Source organism: Gossypium hirsutum, chromosome A05 (genome assembly GCF_007990345.1).
Source record: "Gossypium hirsutum isolate 1008001.06 chromosome A05, Gossypium_hirsutum_v2.1, whole genome shotgun sequence".
Classification (NCBI taxonomy): Eukaryota; Viridiplantae; Streptophyta; class Magnoliopsida; order Malvales; family Malvaceae; genus Gossypium; species Gossypium hirsutum.
This window is the reverse complement of record NC_053428.1, coordinates 4,759,914-4,779,423: the sequence shown is the minus strand read 5'-3', so window position 1 is coordinate 4,779,423 and position 19,510 is coordinate 4,759,914. Positions and strand designations below refer to the sequence as shown.

General features: G+C 33.0%; 2 protein-coding genes and 1 pseudogene across 3 annotated transcripts; 2 read left to right on the top strand and 1 right to left on the bottom strand.

Annotated features, from left to right (window-relative positions):
• The first annotated feature begins 4,605 nt into the window (after positions 1-4,605).
• Positions 4,606-5,529, top strand: LOC121229537 (U-box domain-containing protein 12). The gene has a single exon (XM_041114137.1). The coding sequence runs from the start codon at positions 4,606-4,608 to the stop codon at positions 5,527-5,529; it is 924 nt and encodes a 307-aa protein (XP_040970071.1).
• A 3,784-nt stretch (positions 5,530-9,313) lies between these two features.
• On the top strand, positions 9,314-13,004 carry LOC107906958 (GDSL lipase-like; annotated as a pseudogene).
• Positions 13,005-13,851: 847 nt separating this feature from the next.
• LOC121229238 (probable transcriptional regulatory protein At2g25830) lies at positions 13,852-18,932 on the bottom strand. Of its 2 annotated transcripts, none has more exons than XM_041112931.1 (6): positions 16,180-17,130; positions 15,811-15,872; positions 15,468-15,624; positions 15,095-15,372; positions 14,456-14,576; positions 13,852-14,273 (listed from the first exon to the last, which is right to left on the bottom strand). In XM_041112931.1, exons 1-4 carry the CDS (start codon positions 16,429-16,431, stop codon positions 15,349-15,351), a joined length of 495 nt encoding a protein of 164 aa, XP_040968865.1. In that variant the 5' UTR covers positions 16,432-17,130; the 3' UTR covers positions 13,852-14,273; positions 14,456-14,576; positions 15,095-15,348. The 2 variants fall into 2 exon arrangements, with proteins under 2 accessions (XP_040968865.1, XP_040968864.1); XM_041112930.1 differs by having other exon boundaries at positions 13,881-14,273; positions 16,180-18,932.
• Positions 18,933-19,510: the final 578 nt, after the last annotated feature.

The following is a 19,510-nucleotide window of genomic DNA, read 5'->3' as shown; positions in this document are numbered from 1 at the left end:
AAAAACACACAAATATAATTTCATATTATTTATTTTTCAACATTAATAATTCTTTTTTTTACGTAATTTTTTTGTAAAAGAATTTTCATGTGTAAATTTTTATTTTCTCCTTTTTATTATTTTATGATTATTCTATCATTATTTTCACGTTTATTATAACAGATATTAAATTTAATATTTAACTTTAAACTAATTACTAAAGATGTAAAAATTTAATAAAAGAATTAAATGGGAAGATTAATAATATCATCTTATTATAATCTAAAGTGGCATTTCTATGTATAGTTATTGTAGAATGGGATAGAAGAATTTAGCTAAATGGAACATAATAATTATTAATCATGACGATAATAAAATAATGATGGCTGTTGACAATAATTAAAACACAAATGTGGAGATGGAGATAATCCATATTCTATATTGCTTGAGTGGACAACTGATAGATAGCGACCTTCATTTAATTTTATACATCTGTGTATTTTCTAGTTTAAAAATACATTTTCATTATTGTATAAGAATCCAGAGACATGCTCTCAAGTTTATGCAAGAAAAGGTCCAAACATGATAATAAAAAATAACCTCCGCTAAATTAATAATTAGTTCATTTACAAAGTTTCTTGCACTATTCATTAATAATAATACAAATAAGTATTAATTATAAATATTTTTTAAATTTAATAGTTGTAACTAATATTTATTTTTAAAATAAAATTACTATTTATTTTTTAACATTAAAATATTTTTAATGTTTATTAATTAGGAAACATTAAAAATATTTTAAGTTCATCCTACAGATTAAATTAACCAAATATTTTGATTCGATTAAATTTAAAAAAAAAAATCTCTATTCGGTCTCCCATCTTCTCCCCCATTCCCAGTTCGTTCCTTGCTTAAAAACAGATAAATAACTAATAGACAACACATTTTGTAATTTTTGTGGTAGGTGAGAAAGAATAAGAAACTAAAAGAATTAATTTAGCTTTTTGGAGTTAGATTTCTCCGGTTTACATCTAAAAATGGCTTCCTTTTATCCATTAACTTTGATTTTGATTTTCTCTTTCTCTGGTTTTGTCTAATTTTTATTAATTAAAAGTGCCAACACATTTATATGGGTTCCATCAAGCTTCAAAAGAGAAGTTTTTGTATGGGTTACATGGTTGAAGCCTTTGGAAGGTCAACAGAGGGCCTTGAACGGCGGTGGCTTGAATAGGGTTTGACGACGGTGATGATGAACGACGATGCTGGTGGTGAATGGAGGTGTTGGGAGGAGAAGCAACCATACGAAAAGATGAAATCTGATAGTGATGATAAAAAAATAATATAATTAATTAATTGAATATGGAATACAACACTTAATCGACAAAAGGGTTTCTCAGATTTCAGTTCTTCTCATGTCGGCATTTTAGGGTAAGAAATTGTTAAAAAACTGCAGCTAGGATTTATCCTTTACATAACTAGCTAGTTTCCTCATAGTTTCTTCACTTGGAAAAGTAAAGAAAATAGTTCTAAGTATGCATATAGTTAATTAGCTTTTTTACCCTGTGATGGTTATATAATTAATATCTTTGAAGTATTTTTATAACATTTTACAAATTATATTAATAATATAATTTATATGTTTATCTTTGATGTTTATTTTTTATCTTTTGTTTTGCTAGTTCTAGCCTTTGGGCTGGCTGGCGTCCACCTTTTTCCTCTCTCATCAATCATTTATTTCATTTTTCTTCTCATTTATTACACATGTCTTCTATCTTTTCAATTTACGAATCTATTTTGTAGGTATTTTTGTTATTTGCACAAATTGTGATGGATAAAATACGGTGCTAGTTGTTTGATAAAACTCCGCCAGCAATTAGTAGTTTTTCTTAGAAAATAGGTGACTTTTCGTCAATTTCTTAATCTATTTATGTTTTGAGAGTATTTCAAAATAATAAATGATTTCAAGTGTCGATTTGGACCTGTGTTGTCTTACGTTTTACATGTTTTTTGTTTGTTTTTCCATTGTTTAATAAGTTTTTAGTTTTAGAAGTTTTTATTTGCTTTTGCAGCTTGTTTTTTAGCCTTGCTTATACATGTAATCTTAGTTTTACAAGTGATTTTAGGGATGATTTTGTTGTCGTCTTCTCTAGCTTGGTGAATACTTGACTATTTTGTCAATTTTTGCTCGTCGCTTTGGAATATCTAAGGTTAATTTCTTTATTGTATTAAGTGCTTACAATCACTCCAGATACGTCGTGCTTGAGTTGTGGCAAAGTAAATTGTCAACATGTCATAATGTTCTGTTAATATTAAAGCTAAAGTCTTTGTTGTGTTAGTGAAGCTTGTCCTTCATCATCTACGACAAGTACTTGCTATTTTTTTTCTCCAAATTGTATGATTCCATTTATTGAATGAATCATGAATTGAACTTTAAAAAAAAAACTAATATTTTACCAAGACAAAAAACTAGATGAAAAATAAAATAATGTATTAAATATTAAAAACCTACAAACTATAAAACATCCATTTATAATAGTTTAAAATATATGTACTTAATAGAATTAATTGTAAAAAGGAATTGGTTTCAAAATTAAATAAATTTTAAAAATAAATGAAGATATTATTTATTGTTATTAAAAATGTTGATTGATGAAGTCCGACACTTCTCACACTATAAATTATTTAGTCTAAAATTGTTAGTTTATTTATTTATTTAAATATTATAAAAATAAATTATTACTTAAATAATATGTATTTAAAATTGTTTACTAAAATGGATAACATTTTAATAAGAATTTCGAGATAGCAAATTGAGATCACACGTCAAACATCAGTTTGAAGAGAATCTCTCTCACCTTGAATCCCAAATAGGAATGGCAATTTAGGTATTAAAAATATAAAAATTCAAGTTAGTGTTCTAAACATATTATTTTGATAAATAATAATAAAATGAGCAACAAAACTTCCTTTAGATAATATAAAAAAAATTATTAATAATTTATACGAGAGCAACTTGTAAATTAAATTTAATAATAAAGTCCCAACTAATTAATTAATTATTATATGTCATCATTTTCATTTTGACTTTTGTTACATAGGTATGCATTTCTTGTGTGGATTCTAAAACTCAAACTCCTTTCAATTTAGTTTCAACGACTAAATATTAAATTATAGTTTTCATTCTTTTATTCAGGGGTGGGGTTAATTTTTTTTTTTTTAGAATTACATTATAAATTTTTATAATAGTAAAAATATAATTTCGTAATTTTAATACTTTATATCTTTATAATTTTTAAATAATTTAAATTATTTTATTATTATTTTTAAAGTTCAAAGTATAATTTTATTATTACTAATTTAAAATTTTATAAATTCTAAAAAATTTAAATAAAAAATTTCTCATTTTAAGAGAAACAGGACAGTGTCAACCCTTGGCTCCACCACTATTAATAACATTATTATCAAATACGCCTTAAATATTTTTGAAGGTAGGTATCTATATATAAATGAAGTCTTAAACTAGAAAAAAAATGAAGGTGCTTGGGGTTGGTCTCTACTTCAATTTTAAAATTTTATCATCAAATTATTGTTTAAAAAAGAAGAAGGAGATTTTATGGATGGGCCATTGGGCTATCCATGTCCATTCTTCAATTTATTGGGCTTAAGACCCTACCCATGTTCCAAATAGAAAAAAAAAAGTTTTTTTTTGTATAAAAGTTTTAAATTTATAATTTACATTTAAACATATTCTTAAATTCCAATTTTTATTATAAACAATTTTTTAAAGTAAAAAAATTAAAGCTGAAATAATTATCTAAATATAGATGAAAATATAATTTTTTATAAAAAAAAACAAAGCAAGACAAAATCATTAAGGAGTGAGGAGTGGGCATCGTCAATTTCCAGAACGTAGCAAATTGGGGCCCTGATGAATATATAGATAAAGACGTTTTGACTTCCAGCTAACCAAAACAAAAGGCCTTTTTGAATTTCACGTCCACCTGATTTAATTTTTTCTCGGCCCCGCGTCTATGTGGGCCCCTGTAGGCCCAACAAGATAGTAAGATTGGATATTCTGTTTGTATTTTCCCACCAACTGCGTGCTGCCACGTGTAGGCATAGTGAATGATTAGCCGTCAGATCGTAACAATCACATCGCCTTTTTTTTTTTTGATGTTGATGTGTCTCCTTCTCAATGGGTTGCCGTACTGGTGTGGAACCTCATATGCTTTAACGCCACATCTCATTTTTTATGAAAGGATAAATATGCCGTTAGTCCCTATGCTTCAATGAAACTTTAGGTTTATTTAGAGGTCCTATTTCAGTCATTAACATCATCGTTTAATAGTTATAAAAGATGTTTACTTGCAATATGTTTTTCATATGAAGTTAAGAATATTGTTTGAGATTTGATTTGGGTGGAGAGAAGATTATTAAAAAACTATCAAAACAATGCTCAAAAATTTCAAGTTGAAGGGAAATAAACAAAGTAGTCCAAAGAGTAAAGGTTTTCCCAATGATGTTTTGCATTGAATTCATCTACATCTCTGTTCTTTCTTCTACAAAATCATCTTAAAGCTTGAACTTCGAAACATTTGTTACCATTTCCATAACTTAATTCAAACCATGTCAACAGCTAAACTTCGAGAAACCATTCATGAATATCTATCTGAAGCACAATCAGATTCTCATGAAGTTCAGCAAAAAGCAATACAAGCCCTAGCTTCCATTACCAGAGTTAGTCCCCAAAACAGAAGTTTACTAGCTCAAACTTATGGAGGAATCCCTGCCCTCCTTACCCTATCTAAATCCATCTCTCCCATGATCCAAACTCTCTCATTATCTGTACTCTTTAACCTCTCTTTAAACCCAAACCTTAAACAGTCTCTTGCGGATATGGAAACCATCAACCATCTCAACTCCATAATCCTCTCCCCAACCTCCCCACCTGAGTCCACCAAATTGGCTTCTTCCCTCATTTGTAGCCTAGCCATGCTTGACAAAAACAAGGCCAAGTTCGGCGTGGCTGGAACCATCCCTTTGTTAATCCATGCAATTTCAGACCCGTGCAACGCAGCAGCCCATCACCTGCTTAGCACTTTAGCTGAGCTAGTGCAGTTCCATGGTAACTGCACCCTAGCTGTCCGAGCCGGAGCTATCCCCGTATTAATCCATGTGGTGGAAAGCAGCGATGGAGAAGACCTTTCCGGGACTTCCCTAGCTGTCCTGGGCCTCCTTTCTAAGTTCGATGAAGGGTTGAACGCTTTGAAAAAGACGGAGCAGGTTGTTAGTTCGATGGTGGAGGTGCTAAAAGGGAGATGCATGTTGAGCAAGGAAGGCGCGGCCGAAATCCTTGTTCGACTGTTCGATGAAAGCGAGGGCTGCCTTGCAGATGCTTTGAACCTCCCGGAGTTCTTAACTGTGCTGGCTGATATCTCGGTCAGAGGATCCGCGAAAGCTCGAGAGATGACTGCTCAGTTGCTAAGGAAGACGATGGAGGCTAATTTGGTTTCCTACAGTGACGGAAGTCATATGTTGCTCCAGTGGTAGAAATAATAATATAGTATTAATTAAGATTTTGTTCTATAATAATAGTATTTGTTTTATATAAATTTAGATTTCCATGGAATTTGATTTGAATTGTTATTTAATAAATATTTAAATTTAAATTGAGATGTTATATATTTTGATATGTGCTAATATAACAGGATTGCATGTTTATGGATTGTATTTTAATGTTACTAAATTTGGAGTAATTCCCATCCGAGAGTTCGTAAGAATTTCAGGTTGCATGGTTTAAAAGGTTTAAATATGAATGTAGTTAAAAGAATAGGGGTGAATATTTGGTTGAGTTTGAAAAATTTTGAGTTAATCGAGTTGATTAATTTTATTTTAGTAATTAAATTTAATTTGAATTTTTTTTTGAATTGAGTCAAGCGAATCGAGTTAACAAATTTTATTATTTATACTCAATGTTATGTTTACATGAACTGACTATTTAACTAGTAGATGAAGTATAAGATTATTTAACTATATAAGTAAGGTTGATGAGTAAACATTTATCAAAACAACGTAATTTTACCTTTTTAACTTAATAGTTTTGACTTTTAATTTTAGAAAATATAAATATTTATCAAAACGAAATAGTTTTGCTTTTTCTTATTTGGATTTTCAGATAACTCGAAATGTGTAATTCATATTCAAGTTAAATTAAAATTTTTGATTTTTTTATTCAAGTTGATATGAATAACTAGATTAACTTGAATTATTTAATGCAAAATTTAAATTTTTTATCTAATTTTTCTAATCAAATTGATTTTTGCTCAAACTTAATTAAAAATATTCTTTTCTTTTTAATATAAGTGTTTTCGTACCCATTTCTTTTTTTGCACTTAATTAAACACTAATGTTGCCAAAATATTTCTAAGTGTTTTCCTACCGATTATACCCGCTATCTATGCAAGTTATCTTCCATTTTCAGTATTTCGAGTAATTTCTCTTAATTCTACCATTCGCACGATCATTCTTACTTCTCGTTCTAATCATCTTTTAAGAACTTTTTACCCAAGTCTTACAATTAAATAGGAGGTTTGAATGTTTCATTAGGAGATTTTTTTTATTTTTTTACCAAATTCAAGTATTCTAAAATTTCCTCTACAGTTTTCTTTTTAAAATTACAAAAACCATTGTAGCTCATCTTTTTCAATTCCTTGTTTCCATCACCAACACCTGCAAATGCACTTATTTTTTAGAATTTGCTCTGATTTTTCACTCCATTACTTCTCAATGACATCTGATTTTGTTAGACTATAATGTCATCTCACTTTAATAAAAGAATCTCTTACACCTTCACTAATTCTTTAAAGAAAGATGGCATGAAACTCACAAAAATATCCATCTTTTATCTTCAATTTTCCCATCAAATTTTATGAACACAAACTTGTCTTCCACTTAATTTTAATTAATCTCACAAAAATTTTTAAAATATCATTTAAACCCTTTTTTTTCAATTTTCATTAAACTTTTAAAATTTTTAAAAGTTTTAATTAGCATCCAAACTTATATATAGATATATTAATCTTTGCTTTCAAATATGAATATATATATATATTAATCTGCATTAATCAGTGTTTTCCTCATTACACAGTAGTTTATGTATGTGTTGTTTTTAGTACCAGTCATCTAACTACGCGATGATAAAACTTGTTCGTTTTTTTGTCTAAGTTGAAACAAAAGAGACAGAATTCCAATAACTGCAAGCAATAAAATAGATAATAGAATATGAAAGTAGACAAAAACTGATGATGAGAAAAGGGTCCCTTTTTCCATACGAAACAACTTGTCAATGTATTGCTGGTAACAAAAAAAAAGAAGCTTTAATCAAATGAGGAACACAACTTGTAACACCAAACTACTGTTTTAAGCTTTCACCATTAATTCGAAGCTTAAAATTGTTTCTGTTGAGAGCCAACAACAGTTCACTCTCAACAAAGAAACACAGTTACGTGTTCCAATATAATTCCCAGACAAAATGAGGTTGTTGGTTGCATTTTTCATGGATTTAAGTCATCCATATGTAATCCATACTAACCAGTTTTTTTTTATAGAAAAAAAAACCTATATGAAGTATGAAAGTGAGAAAAAACATATGCAAGAAAAACATTTCCCTGACCCCAGCAAACCGCCCAAAATTTTCAAAGATAGCTATTGAATATCGATGTATGCAGTCCTTTTTCAGATTGACCTTTCTATTATTTTCACCCTAGCAAACACCAGATGGAGATGGAAAAACCAAGAAAGTGAAAAACTCGAGGACGACAATGAAATTTCACCAAATTACTGTACAGTAATAAATTCCAAAATAACCCTCAATGATCCCCCTTGCAGCAAACGGGCAGCTGCTGCCTAGCTGCAGGTTGAGAGCTACCACCATATTTGTATCATACATATCTGGTGTTTGTTATCTTGTGGCATATATGAGCAAAAAATTATGAATAACATGTACAAAATACAATGGGAAATGTTACTACTGCAAGAAGTGAAGTAATAATGGAATGAGCTAAGAGTTGTCAGCATCTACGCCCCTAGAAGATATAATGTAGCTCTCATTTCTCCTGCTGTCGGATTGGTGTTACATAGGATAGGAGACAAAACAAAATTAGACCCATGTGAATGCCAGTTAAACGACCTTTGCTGCAATAGAAGACTCGATTTTTCAAAAAGCTGGTACTGGGATTGTCATGACTGCTACAGAGGGTTGGTTGTTTGTTTTTTTGGACCACTAGTGAACATGTTCTTAGACGTATCAAAATCATTTCATTATCAAAGTCCTATTTCTCTTATGTTCATTAAAACTTGTTTGGTCTGTTTTCATACAAGAAGAAAGAACATATGGATATAAATGTAGATAGGCTCCTTTTGTTCGGTGTAAGTCTTGTACCTAATAAGAGAATTTAAAACAGTGTCTCTTTCTTTTTTGGAAGTGTTGGTTTGAGCCACATATTTTGTAATCTTTTGACAGCTCAAAGGAACTGAGACATGTGTTGAGATCTCAATAAATAAAAAAAACATGTACGGAATCACAGATTCGAACTCCACGTCTACTACTGTGATCATCAGTTTCTGTGAAACAAAGGAAAAATAACAAGTGAAAACAAGGCATCAATATTCAATGCTAGTAAGTTAATAATGGCATAAACAAAAAAAGAAAAAAAGAGCAGAAAAGCCTATTAAATCAACTGATGTTAAGTGAAGGCAGCTCAGAACAAAGTGAAGGCCACACCCAGAAAAGATTTTATCAAGAAATGGAAGGTCAAAGGCCTGCTTATTATGTAAGTAGCTACGTCCATTTTGTCTTTTGAGGCTACTGAATGGAATAATAATCTTAAGTCCAAAGCTGAGTTTCATACTTCGGGTGAGCCCAATTTCATGAATGTGGTCTAGCCCAATAACTAGAAAATATTCTTATAAATCCAACTTAAATAACTATAGCTGAAAATCCAGATATTGAATTCGGGCTTGATTTATGATTTGTGTACACTATGATTCAGTAAAAACAAGTTACAAATGGTAAAATTGCAAGGGAAGCCCCTGTACTTAGGGCAAATTATATTTCAACTCTTCTACTCGAAAAATAGACAAGTTAACTCTTATTCATTTCGAAACCTGTAAATTAATCCATCTTACGTCCAGTTAACGTGACACCAATACTATAATATAGATAATTTTATAGGTGCTAGCTAACACTTAAATTACGTACCTCTAATGACATTCCTTATTTGTCTTCACCAACTATTTGCTAATATTTAATTCAGCGTTCACAAGGATTTGCTCAGATTTTCAGAATCTTATATATAAGACGATTACAGGAGCGTAATTAAAAGCATATATCAGTTTTATTTGTTCACATAATGGCGAACCTAAGTGCTTCCTATATTAGTTTCTTGCTTTGTTTTACATGTATCAACCTGATTAGCTCCCATTATCTGCCTGAAAACCATGTTGCTTTGTTCATCTTTGGTGATTCACTTTTTGATCCTGGAAACAACAACTATATCATCACCACCGCCGATTTTCGGGCTAATTTCTATCCTTACGGCGAGACCTTCTTCAAATACCCTACTGGCAGATTCTCAGATGGTCGACTCATCCCAGATTTTATTGGTAAATTCACTTCAAACACACTTCAAATTCTCATTATAATCAAATTCATCGCCCTTTGATTCTTTACCCTTTTTTTTTAACAGCTCAGTTTGCTGGAATACCAATAATCCCACCATATTTACAGCCTGGAAAGCGTAAGTTTACAGATGGCGTGAACTTTGCTTCAGGTGGAGCCGGTGCTCTCGTTGAATCCCATCAAGGATTTGTATGTAATATCGGTTTATCATCTTCATCTTTTATTTTTTGGGGGGGTTCATATTTAGATGATTTGTTGTCTATAACCAGGTTGTGGACTTAGAAACTCAAATAAAATACTTCAACAAAGTTGAGAAATCATTGAGACAAGAACTAGGAGATGCAGGTGCCAAGAAATTGTTGTCCAAAGCTGTTTACTTGATTAGCATTGGAGGCAATGATTACCTCACCAAAAACTCAAGTGTTTCAGATGAAGAGTTTGTTTCCACGGTGCTTGGCAACCTCACTGTTGCTCTCAAAGTAATTTATACTTTTCTTTAGAAAAAACCCAGAAAATTTATCATTTTCTACCATTCATGTGCAAAGGTTGCTTAATTTTTTTTTTTACTTTAAATTGGTTCAGGAAATATACAAGAAAGGAGGGAGGAAATTTGGGTTCCCAAATCTGTTACCACTGGGTTGTTTACCATACATGAAAGCACAATCAGGGGGTTATTGCATTGATGAACTGACAGATATAGCTAAACTTCACAATGCTGAACTTCTCAAAACCCTGGTTAAGTGACAGAACCAGCTTGAAGGGTTCAAATATGCTTATTACAATTTGTATCAGCCTTTTACTGAAAGGTTGAACAACCCTTCAAAATATGGTAATTCTGAAAATGGCTTATTATTTTTGCATGAAAGGTTTAAATAAGAAGGGTGTTATTTTAGATGACTGTTTTTTGTGTGGTATATGGTGTGTAGGTTTCAAAGATGCAACGACAGCATGTTGCGGGTCTGGTCCGTACAGAGGAGTTTATAGCTGTGGAGGGAAGAGAGGGATAGAGGTGTATGTGTTGTTCCAATAGGGTCGGAAGCGTGTAAATTATTGTACTAAAAAATCACACAAAGTTCAATTCCCATGAAAGAGAGGTGGATCACATGGATCTCTTAAATACCAAGTCTTTCCTTAGACAAAATATCCCTTCTATAGTAATTTAATAGCACAATTAAATACTACTATTATACCCTCAAATATTGAAAGAAAAATAGGACAAGAAAGAACACAAGAGTTTTAACGAGGTTCGGTAAATTATACCTACGTCCTCGGGCACTAACACCAGATGATAACTTTACTATCTCCAAAATATTACAAACAAATAGAATTCCTTAAGAATTCTCAAATGGGAGAAGAGAGAAAACTAAGAGAGAAAGATTGGTTGGGATATTCTGTCTAAGGAAAGACTTGGTATTTAAGAGATCCATGTGATCCACCTCTCTTTCCTGGGAATTGAACTTTGTGTGATTTTTTAGTACAATAATTTACACGCTTCCGACCCTATTGGAACAACAAGTGGTATCAAGAGCCGAAGATTAATCGTAGTATGCTCTGTGGTTGCAGTTTAAACTGATCTTCCACATCAGAAAAGATTTCCTTAGGTATATTGAAAGATTATGGAGAAAACGGTCGGTGTAGGAGCTTCAACATCTTCCATGTGGACAAGACCGACAATTGCAAATGCAAGATTGGCCGTGGAGATCTTTGATGGTACGGGCCATTTTGGTATGTGGCAAAGTGAGGTTCTAGATGCCCTTTTTCAGCAGGGTCTAGACATTGCCATTGATGAAGAGAAACCAGATGATGTACAGGAGAAAGATTGGAAGGCGATCAATCGGTTGGCATGTGGCACAATTCGATCATGCCTTTCTCGAGAGCAGAGGTATGCTTTTTCAAAGGAGACTTCTGCAAATAAGTTGTGGGTGGCACTTGAAGAAAAATTTTTGAAGAAAAACAGTCAAAATAAGCTCCACTTGAAGAAAAGACTGTTTCGCTTCACATACGTCCCAAGTACCACAATGAATGATCACATCACCAAATTTAATCAGTTAGTCACTGATTTGCTGAATATGGATGAGACATTCAAAGATGAAGATTTGGCTTTGATGCTGTTGGGGTCACTTCCTGAGGAGTTTGAGTTCCTAGAAACTACTCTACTTCATGGCAGGAGTGATATATCTCTGAGCGAAGTCTGTGCGGCCTTATACAGTTATGAACAGAGAAAGAAGGACAAACAGAAAAACTCAATCAGAGATACAGAAGCTTTAGTAGTCCGAGGTCGTTCATACACTCGGAAGAAAACTCAAAAGGGGAGATCAAAGTCAAAGTCCAGACTCGGGAAAGATGAATGTGATTTTTGTCATGAGAAAGGCCACTGGAAGAAAAATTGTCCAAAGCTGAAGAATAAGGGAAAAGCTGCTGTAGATGCTTGTGTTGCTAAGCTCTGATACCACTTGTTGTTCCAATAGGGTCGGAAGCGTGTAAATTATTGTACTAAAAAATCACACAAAGTTCAATTCCCAGGGAAGAGAGGTGGATCACATGGATCTCTTAAATACCAAGTCTTTCCTTAGACAGAATATCCCTTCTATAGTAATTTAATAGCACAATTAAATACTACTATTATACCCTCAAATATTGAAAGAAAAATAGGACAAGAAAGAACACAAGAGTTTTAACGAGGTTCGGTAAATTATACCTACGTCCTCGGGCACTAACACCAGATGATAACTTTACTATCTCCAAAATATCCCAACCAATCTTTCTCTCTTAGTTTTCTCTCTTCTCCCATTTGAGAATTCTTAAGGAATTCTATTTGTTTGTAATACTTTGGAGATAGTAAAGTTATCATCTGGTGTTAGTGCCCGAGGACGTAGGTATAATTTACCGAACCTCGTTAAATCTCTTGTGTTCTTTCTTGTCCTATTTTTCTTTCAATATTTGAGGGTATAATAGTAGTATTTAATTGTGCTATTAAATTACTATAGAAGGGATATTCTGTCTAAGGAAAGACTTGGTATTTAAGAGATCCATGTGATCCACCTCTCTTCCCTGGGAATTGAACTTTGTGTGATTTTTTAGTACAATAATTTACACGCTTCCGACCCTATTGGAACAACAGTATGAACTATGTGATAAACCTGGTGATTATTTCTTCTTTGATTCATATCATCCCTCGGAAAAGGCCTACCGGCAATTTGCGGAGTTAATGTGGGCTGGCAATACTGATATCGTTTGGCCTTACAATCTTAAAATGCTATTTCAAGACAATGCATTTTACTGTACCGATCAGTTCAGCATTTCAATGCCGTAGAATAATTTTTTTTTATTTCGTATTAATTCCAAAAATAAGATATTGTGTATTCGTATAATTATATTTATATAAAATTTCTTACTTCAATATTTTAATTATATCATCTTTTATTATGTTTTAATGTCGCATTCATATGATCTTGTATCTAAAATCTCGACGTCAGGACGAAGAAACATTAGGAAAGTCCAAGGAGCATATCTTCAATAACAGTTGCTAAGGTAGGCCATTTTAGGTTATAATATAATTTCCTTTTATGTATCCTTATCCAGTAAAGGCTTTTGATAAGATCAAGTTGTTAGACTTTTTCTGTCAAACTTTCTTGCTTTAGCAACGAAAAGTGGCAGATATGAGCAATTATGTTTGTCGTTTTTATCCTTGTTGTAGAAGGTTGTTTTGTTGCTGTGAGGAAATAAAAAGAATAAAAGAAAAGAAAAATAACTTGTAACTAATACGTTATATTTTTGGTAGTAGTTACACACATTACTTCTATATTTTTTATTAATCAAGAAAGTTATATTTTTGGTAATAGTTACACATATTACTTCTATATTTTTTTATTAATCAAGAAAGTACTTGTATGTCACGGAAATGTTAAAAAATGTATTCCATAATAAAGTCTGTATTTGAAATCTTTTAAGTCATACTCTTCAGCACATCCTAATAGGGAAGTAACTCAATAAACTTACCAACCTTCCAAGGTTAGCTCCAAAACATCCCCAACATAATAATGTCGTTCCCAAGGTCAAATGTTCTTTAAGATTTCTTCCACGGCTTTTTTTAGTATGGAAAACTATTCCCAAGAGATGATTCTACAAAAAATGATATTTCCTGAAACAAGCATCTACACTTGTTAGAGTTAAAGCAGAGATGATATTGCCAATTAATCCTTTATTCAAGACCAAGACATGGTTTAGGATTGAAAAGAGTGGTTTCAGCCATGGCAGCTCTTCAGAATTTGTAAAAAAGAATAAAAGAGAGATTATCTAAACTGTGATACAAGTTAAAACTGCTCAACCTTTCTTCTTCCTTCCATTCTCAGAGGGTTGAAACTTGAAAATCAAATGATGAATATAAAGGTCCTCTAGGAAATCCCTAGCTAAAATGAGCAACAATGCAGCCAAGATTGTGATTTTTAAGCACCAACAAGAAGTTAACTGACTCACGGCATCAGAACATCAGTACCATCACCGAAATGGTCTAGATAATAAATCACTTTTGGTCCGTATAAACAGCATCGACATCATCAAGTTCAAGTAATTGAGACATAAGTTCCTTGTTCAAGTCCATAGCCTCATCATCCACCTGAAACCAACCGAAAGTAAATGATGTCACTGCCAGGAGAAGCAAGATGGTGAAACAATAAAACACTGGCTTAGGCAGTTCAATGTATGCCAAGCATTCTGCAAAACCTAAGGTCAGCATCAGCCATATAGAAGGCAAAAGAACCTGGTTTAGCAGAAATTATACACATTACAGATAAATACCTCAATGTTGGTTAGTGGAAGTAGCTCGGAACCGTTATCCGTCTCAAAATTTATTCCTTCATCACGTAGCTTTGAAAGAATTGTTGCATAGTTTTCTGCCGAACTTACAATCTTATAATAGCTGCATGGAGGGATCCGGTTAGGCTTTCCCCAGTCCAAGTGGCAAAACAACTTGCATTATTTGAAAAAGGAAAAAAAAAGGATAGGTTTGTAACGTATTATTGACAACCATACATGTGGACTTACTAAAGCATACAGATATCAGAACATATAACGAGATAAAATCATGCCTATCATATTTGTAGAACCATAATACTGTCATTATATGTCCAAATATTTTCTTGTCTGGAACAGTTGAACAATCTCCAGTCAGAAAAGAAAACAAGTCATTCGAGTCCTGTATGCAAACAATAAAATTGCATATTTTTGAACTTCATGTACACCACGAGAAGCTTTGATTAGATGTATTTGCAAATTTTAGGTTACATGTTTTAAGGCACAACCAGTGATAGCCTTAACCTATGTAAAAGAGAAATGCTCAGAAAAGATAACTATAATTACTTCCTCTATATTTCTATAGAAATTAAACATATTCAGAATGAAAAGAAGTACGGAAATATAAAACAGAAAGAGCATTACCTCTCTGACCTATCCTCATCAGTATCATCTTCATATGTTGGAGGCTCAATAACATCCTCAGCACCAGCATCTAACGCAATGTTAAGGAGCTGGTCTTTGTCAGCATCAGTGACTTTTATATTAACAACTCGAACACGCCTGAACTTGAACAAAACAGAACCAGGATCCGCCATCTTTCCTCCACAGTCCTTGACTACCTCCCTAACAGCTGCCACTGACCGAGTTATTTTATCTGTTAAGACCTCCACTACCATTCAAACTCCACCATAACCATATACCTGAAAGAAGGGGTATACTTGAAGAGCCAATCTTACTGACTATCACTATAGCAACAAGTCTATAAATAAAATTAAGACAGTATTCACACACTGACCTCGTAAACTTTCTCAATGTAAGCTTCTTGCCCTTTCTCCGAAGCTCTCTTTATATTACGCTCCAATATTTCCTTGGGTACATCAAGCTCCTTGGCCTTATCAAGTACAGCAGCAAGAACGGTATTTGATGACGGATTTGGACCGCCTTTCTTTACACTGCCACGCATAAAGCATCAATTTATGACATTTTCGTCTCCATACAAAAATGTAGGGAAGTTGTACAAACTAGTAGAACTAAACATGATAGAACTTCCTGCAGTTAACTAATAAAAAAGCAACATGCAAAACTCTTTTTCGCATTAATATAGCTAATGAAGGAGGGACTATGAGCTACCAACTTACGCAGATACAACTTCTTTTCCAATCCTTGAATAGAGTTTGGCCTTCTTTGCATCTTGAGCACCCTGGATTTAATTAGAACAGTAGTATAAAATTATTTCATTGATTTTGAGTTTTTTTACCGCATATATAAGAGATGAAAGCATATTTCAGTTCCACGCTAAAAGAAGATTAAACATAAGATAAACCATTTCCATTCATAAATTACAATTGGGCTTATCTTCTGTTAGGATTTTCATCAAACAGGTGGCAGCTAAACCATAAAACAGCTATATTTATTCGGGGAGGGGGGTCATGTCTCTTTTCTTTGAAATAAGGATATTTCTAAGTTCATCAAAATGCGGGCATATAAGAAAATAATACAAAAGAGACCTTTCTGCCGGCAATCTTGGAAGAGCGCCTGCCCATGAAGAGAGGAGGGAAAGTGGATATACTTCGAAATTGATGCTCATTGCTGTCAGTGTTAACTTGATACAATACTGAAGTAGACAATGATATTGAGGATACTGATGATAATAATAATTTCCTACTGCTTTTCAACAGACCACTTCGAGAAACAATCAAGGAAGTCGAGGGAACCCCATTTGTAAATCTGTGTAGTATAGCACCAACAGCTCTCGTCATTGAAGATGATCCCTTCTTTTATTTGCTTTACTTGGGATGTGGGTTTTTCTCTAAAATGGAAGACAAGGACGGTTTTGCTTTGCGCGCGCTTTCTCGGACAACGAAACGGATAGCTTGGACCCTGGTCTCATATATTAGGCCTCGAACTCTTAGGGTGGGTTTGGATGGGCGATTGGTTGCGGTGCGGTGCGTTTAGCTTACTTTTTATTTCACACTACACTATCGTTACAGTATCTAATCTCACCGTCACCGCTATTTTTACACTAACCGCAGGTAAACGCACCGCCCATCCAAACTCACCCTCAGTTCCCATAAATTGCAGTATTACATATAAAATGGGCCAAAAATTCCAACTTTCTTTTTTCAGTAATCACATGGAAAATTAACGTAAGAAATTCAGTAAAACGTAATTAAACTGTTCTGTATAAACGTTATTAGACGTAATAGCTTGCCATATTGATCAATGAGATTGGTGCTTAAATACTTTGATTCGTGCAATTATCTTTCAAATTTTAAAGAACGAATTTTTTCCTCAGCTCCAGAGGCTTTATAATGGAGAAACCGTATGGCCTAGGGATGAAAGTGACACATACCATTGTCAAGTACAACTGTACAACCATTAATTGTATTTGTTAATTGGTTCAATGAACAAGGAAGAAAAAAAGAAGAAGAGGGATATACCTTAAGAATGATGAATGTGTCATAAACCTCAAATAAAAGCAAGAAAAAGGCTTTACAACCACAACATTAAGAAAACAACAACAAAAAGAGAAAAGAAAAAAGTTTGAAACTTCAACAAGAAATCTTGGCTGCTAATACTTTATTTCCAATCAGAAAATACCCTTACTTTTGCTTTCCCATCAAACAAACAATGTTTTCTGAGCTTCCTTCATCAATAATCTTGAACAAGCATCAATACGGTTTCTTTTAATTTCACAGTCCAAAGAGAGAATGCAATTATTAACATTCATGAGCAAGAGATTTGATGTTTGTATAAATTCTTTTCCGAAAGGGTACTTGACAAAATCAAGAAGCACTAACCTTTTGATTTTATCCAAATTTCTATCCTAGAAATCGACTGTTTTGTGTGTGTTAATCCTTCAACGCCAATGTAATTGACAAAACTTGTTGATATGCACTTGCATTGGCATTGGAATCCACATCCTCAGTCCTTTATCAAGCACAATGTCCCTCAGTGACTGGCATCTAACCACGATGCTCAAATCATTCATGCAAATATTGTAACAAGAAGCCAACACAAGGTATTCTAGAGAACCATGGTTACCAAATGCTCTGACACCAACTCCAGTCACTAACTCACAGCCTGTTAAATCAATCGACACCAACTTCACACAATTGTTGGCGATGGCAATAACTGTGACATCCGATAAGTTGATCAGCCAACCCAAATTCAATTTCTTGAGACTTGAAAGTGAAGAAACGGCGAGGCCACCAGAGTCTGTTATCTTCGGCCCGCATTCAGCTAAATTTAACTCTTCCAAACAACAAATGTGATTCAACATTGACACCCCAGAATCAGTGATTCGATCACATTCTGCGAGAACCAGTTTTTTCAGCGTTTTGGAGATATACCCAGTTGCTAAAACAGCCAAACCATGGTCAGTAATCAACGAACAAGCTTCAAAATTCAAAACCCGTATCGAATTCGAACACCCAATTGCTTCGACAGCTCGGTCATCCACCAAATTGCACCTTCCTAAATCCAAAGTTGTTAAGTTCCTGCACAATTTAGCGAGGGAAATAACAGCAAAATTCGCTACGTTTTTCCTCTTTCTCAACAGGACTTTAGATAGATTTGGACACCCATTAGCCAAAGCGCTAATCCCATCATTCCCAACATCTTCAAAACCGGAATTCCCGTCAAGTTCTTCGAATTCTTCAAGTGTTTTCTTAAGATTAAGGTTGAGGACTTGGAGATTTGGGCATGTTTTAGCCACTAATTCAAGGTGGGGGTTGGAGATAAAAACCTGGGTTTCAAAGAAAAGCAGATTTGGGAATCTGGGCAAGAAAACGGGGATGAGATCGGGCTCAAGAACCCGAATGGATAATCGGGTTAAACCGTCAACTCGCAGCCATTGTTTGCAGACTTGAGAGAAGGATTTCCTGTCATTTTGATCATAAACCCATTTGAGAACTAAGCTTAACTCGTCGTCACCCAGTGCCGACATGAAGATTAAAATCAAAACTCTTATCTTTTGCTATGAATTGAAAAGGGTATATAACCCATAAAATAAATAAATAAATAAAGCAAAACTACTCCAAGACAAAAGCTAAGTAGATTGCTAGACTGAGGATAGGGAATGGCACCCTGTAATTTCAAATCTGATGGCTTATATGGGGACGACCATTTCCAAAATTCATAATTTCTTTAATCAGATACGAAATCTTTAAAATATTTTAAAAAGGAAAATCAAATTTGATATGCATATCTGGTAAAGCAATTTGAACTCGCTTTAACACTATTTTCTATTTTAATCTCTTTTTCACACCCTTTTTTTGGCTTTCATCTTTAAATTAGAAAAAGTCCAAGCATTCAAAACATGCTACAATATTATTAAAATATAAGGTATTTCCACAAATGTTTTAAAATCTTATTTTATATTTATTTTTTTAACATACATTAATTTTAAATTTTAACAAATATTTGTTTACAATTATTGATTTTTCGTGAAGAAGTTTTTAAAAGTTTTATTTGTCAAGAACTGACCTATCCTTTAAAAAGACATTATTGTCTTCGAATCGAGTTGAGATTTTATTTTTTAATCTTGTAGAAAAATCGAGTGCTTTGAGAGGCCACTCGGGATGTAAGTATACAAAACGAGAACTCTTCATGGGATTTAAGTCGTGCGTGACATACAGTCACCTACTAAAAAAAATTCTTTTGCTTATGATAGGGGGTAAACCCCAATCACGTCTCAAGCGACTTCTTTAAATACTTGGATTCTTCACAAAGTTAGAAAAAAAAGTTAAAAATAATAACTTAATTCACTTGGAAAAAATTTCAAAAAATTCGAGTTTCACTCAGCAATATTAATTTATTAAATATCAATACATATTA

Coding starts and splice junctions, on each gene's coding strand:
- LOC121229537 (XM_041114137.1), top strand. CDS start 4,606: ATGTCAACAGCTAAACTTCGAGAAACCATTCATGAATATCTATCTGAA.
- LOC121229238 (XM_041112930.1), bottom strand. CDS start 18,620: ATGTCGGCACTGGGTGACGACGAGTTAAGCTTAGTTCTCAAATGGGTT.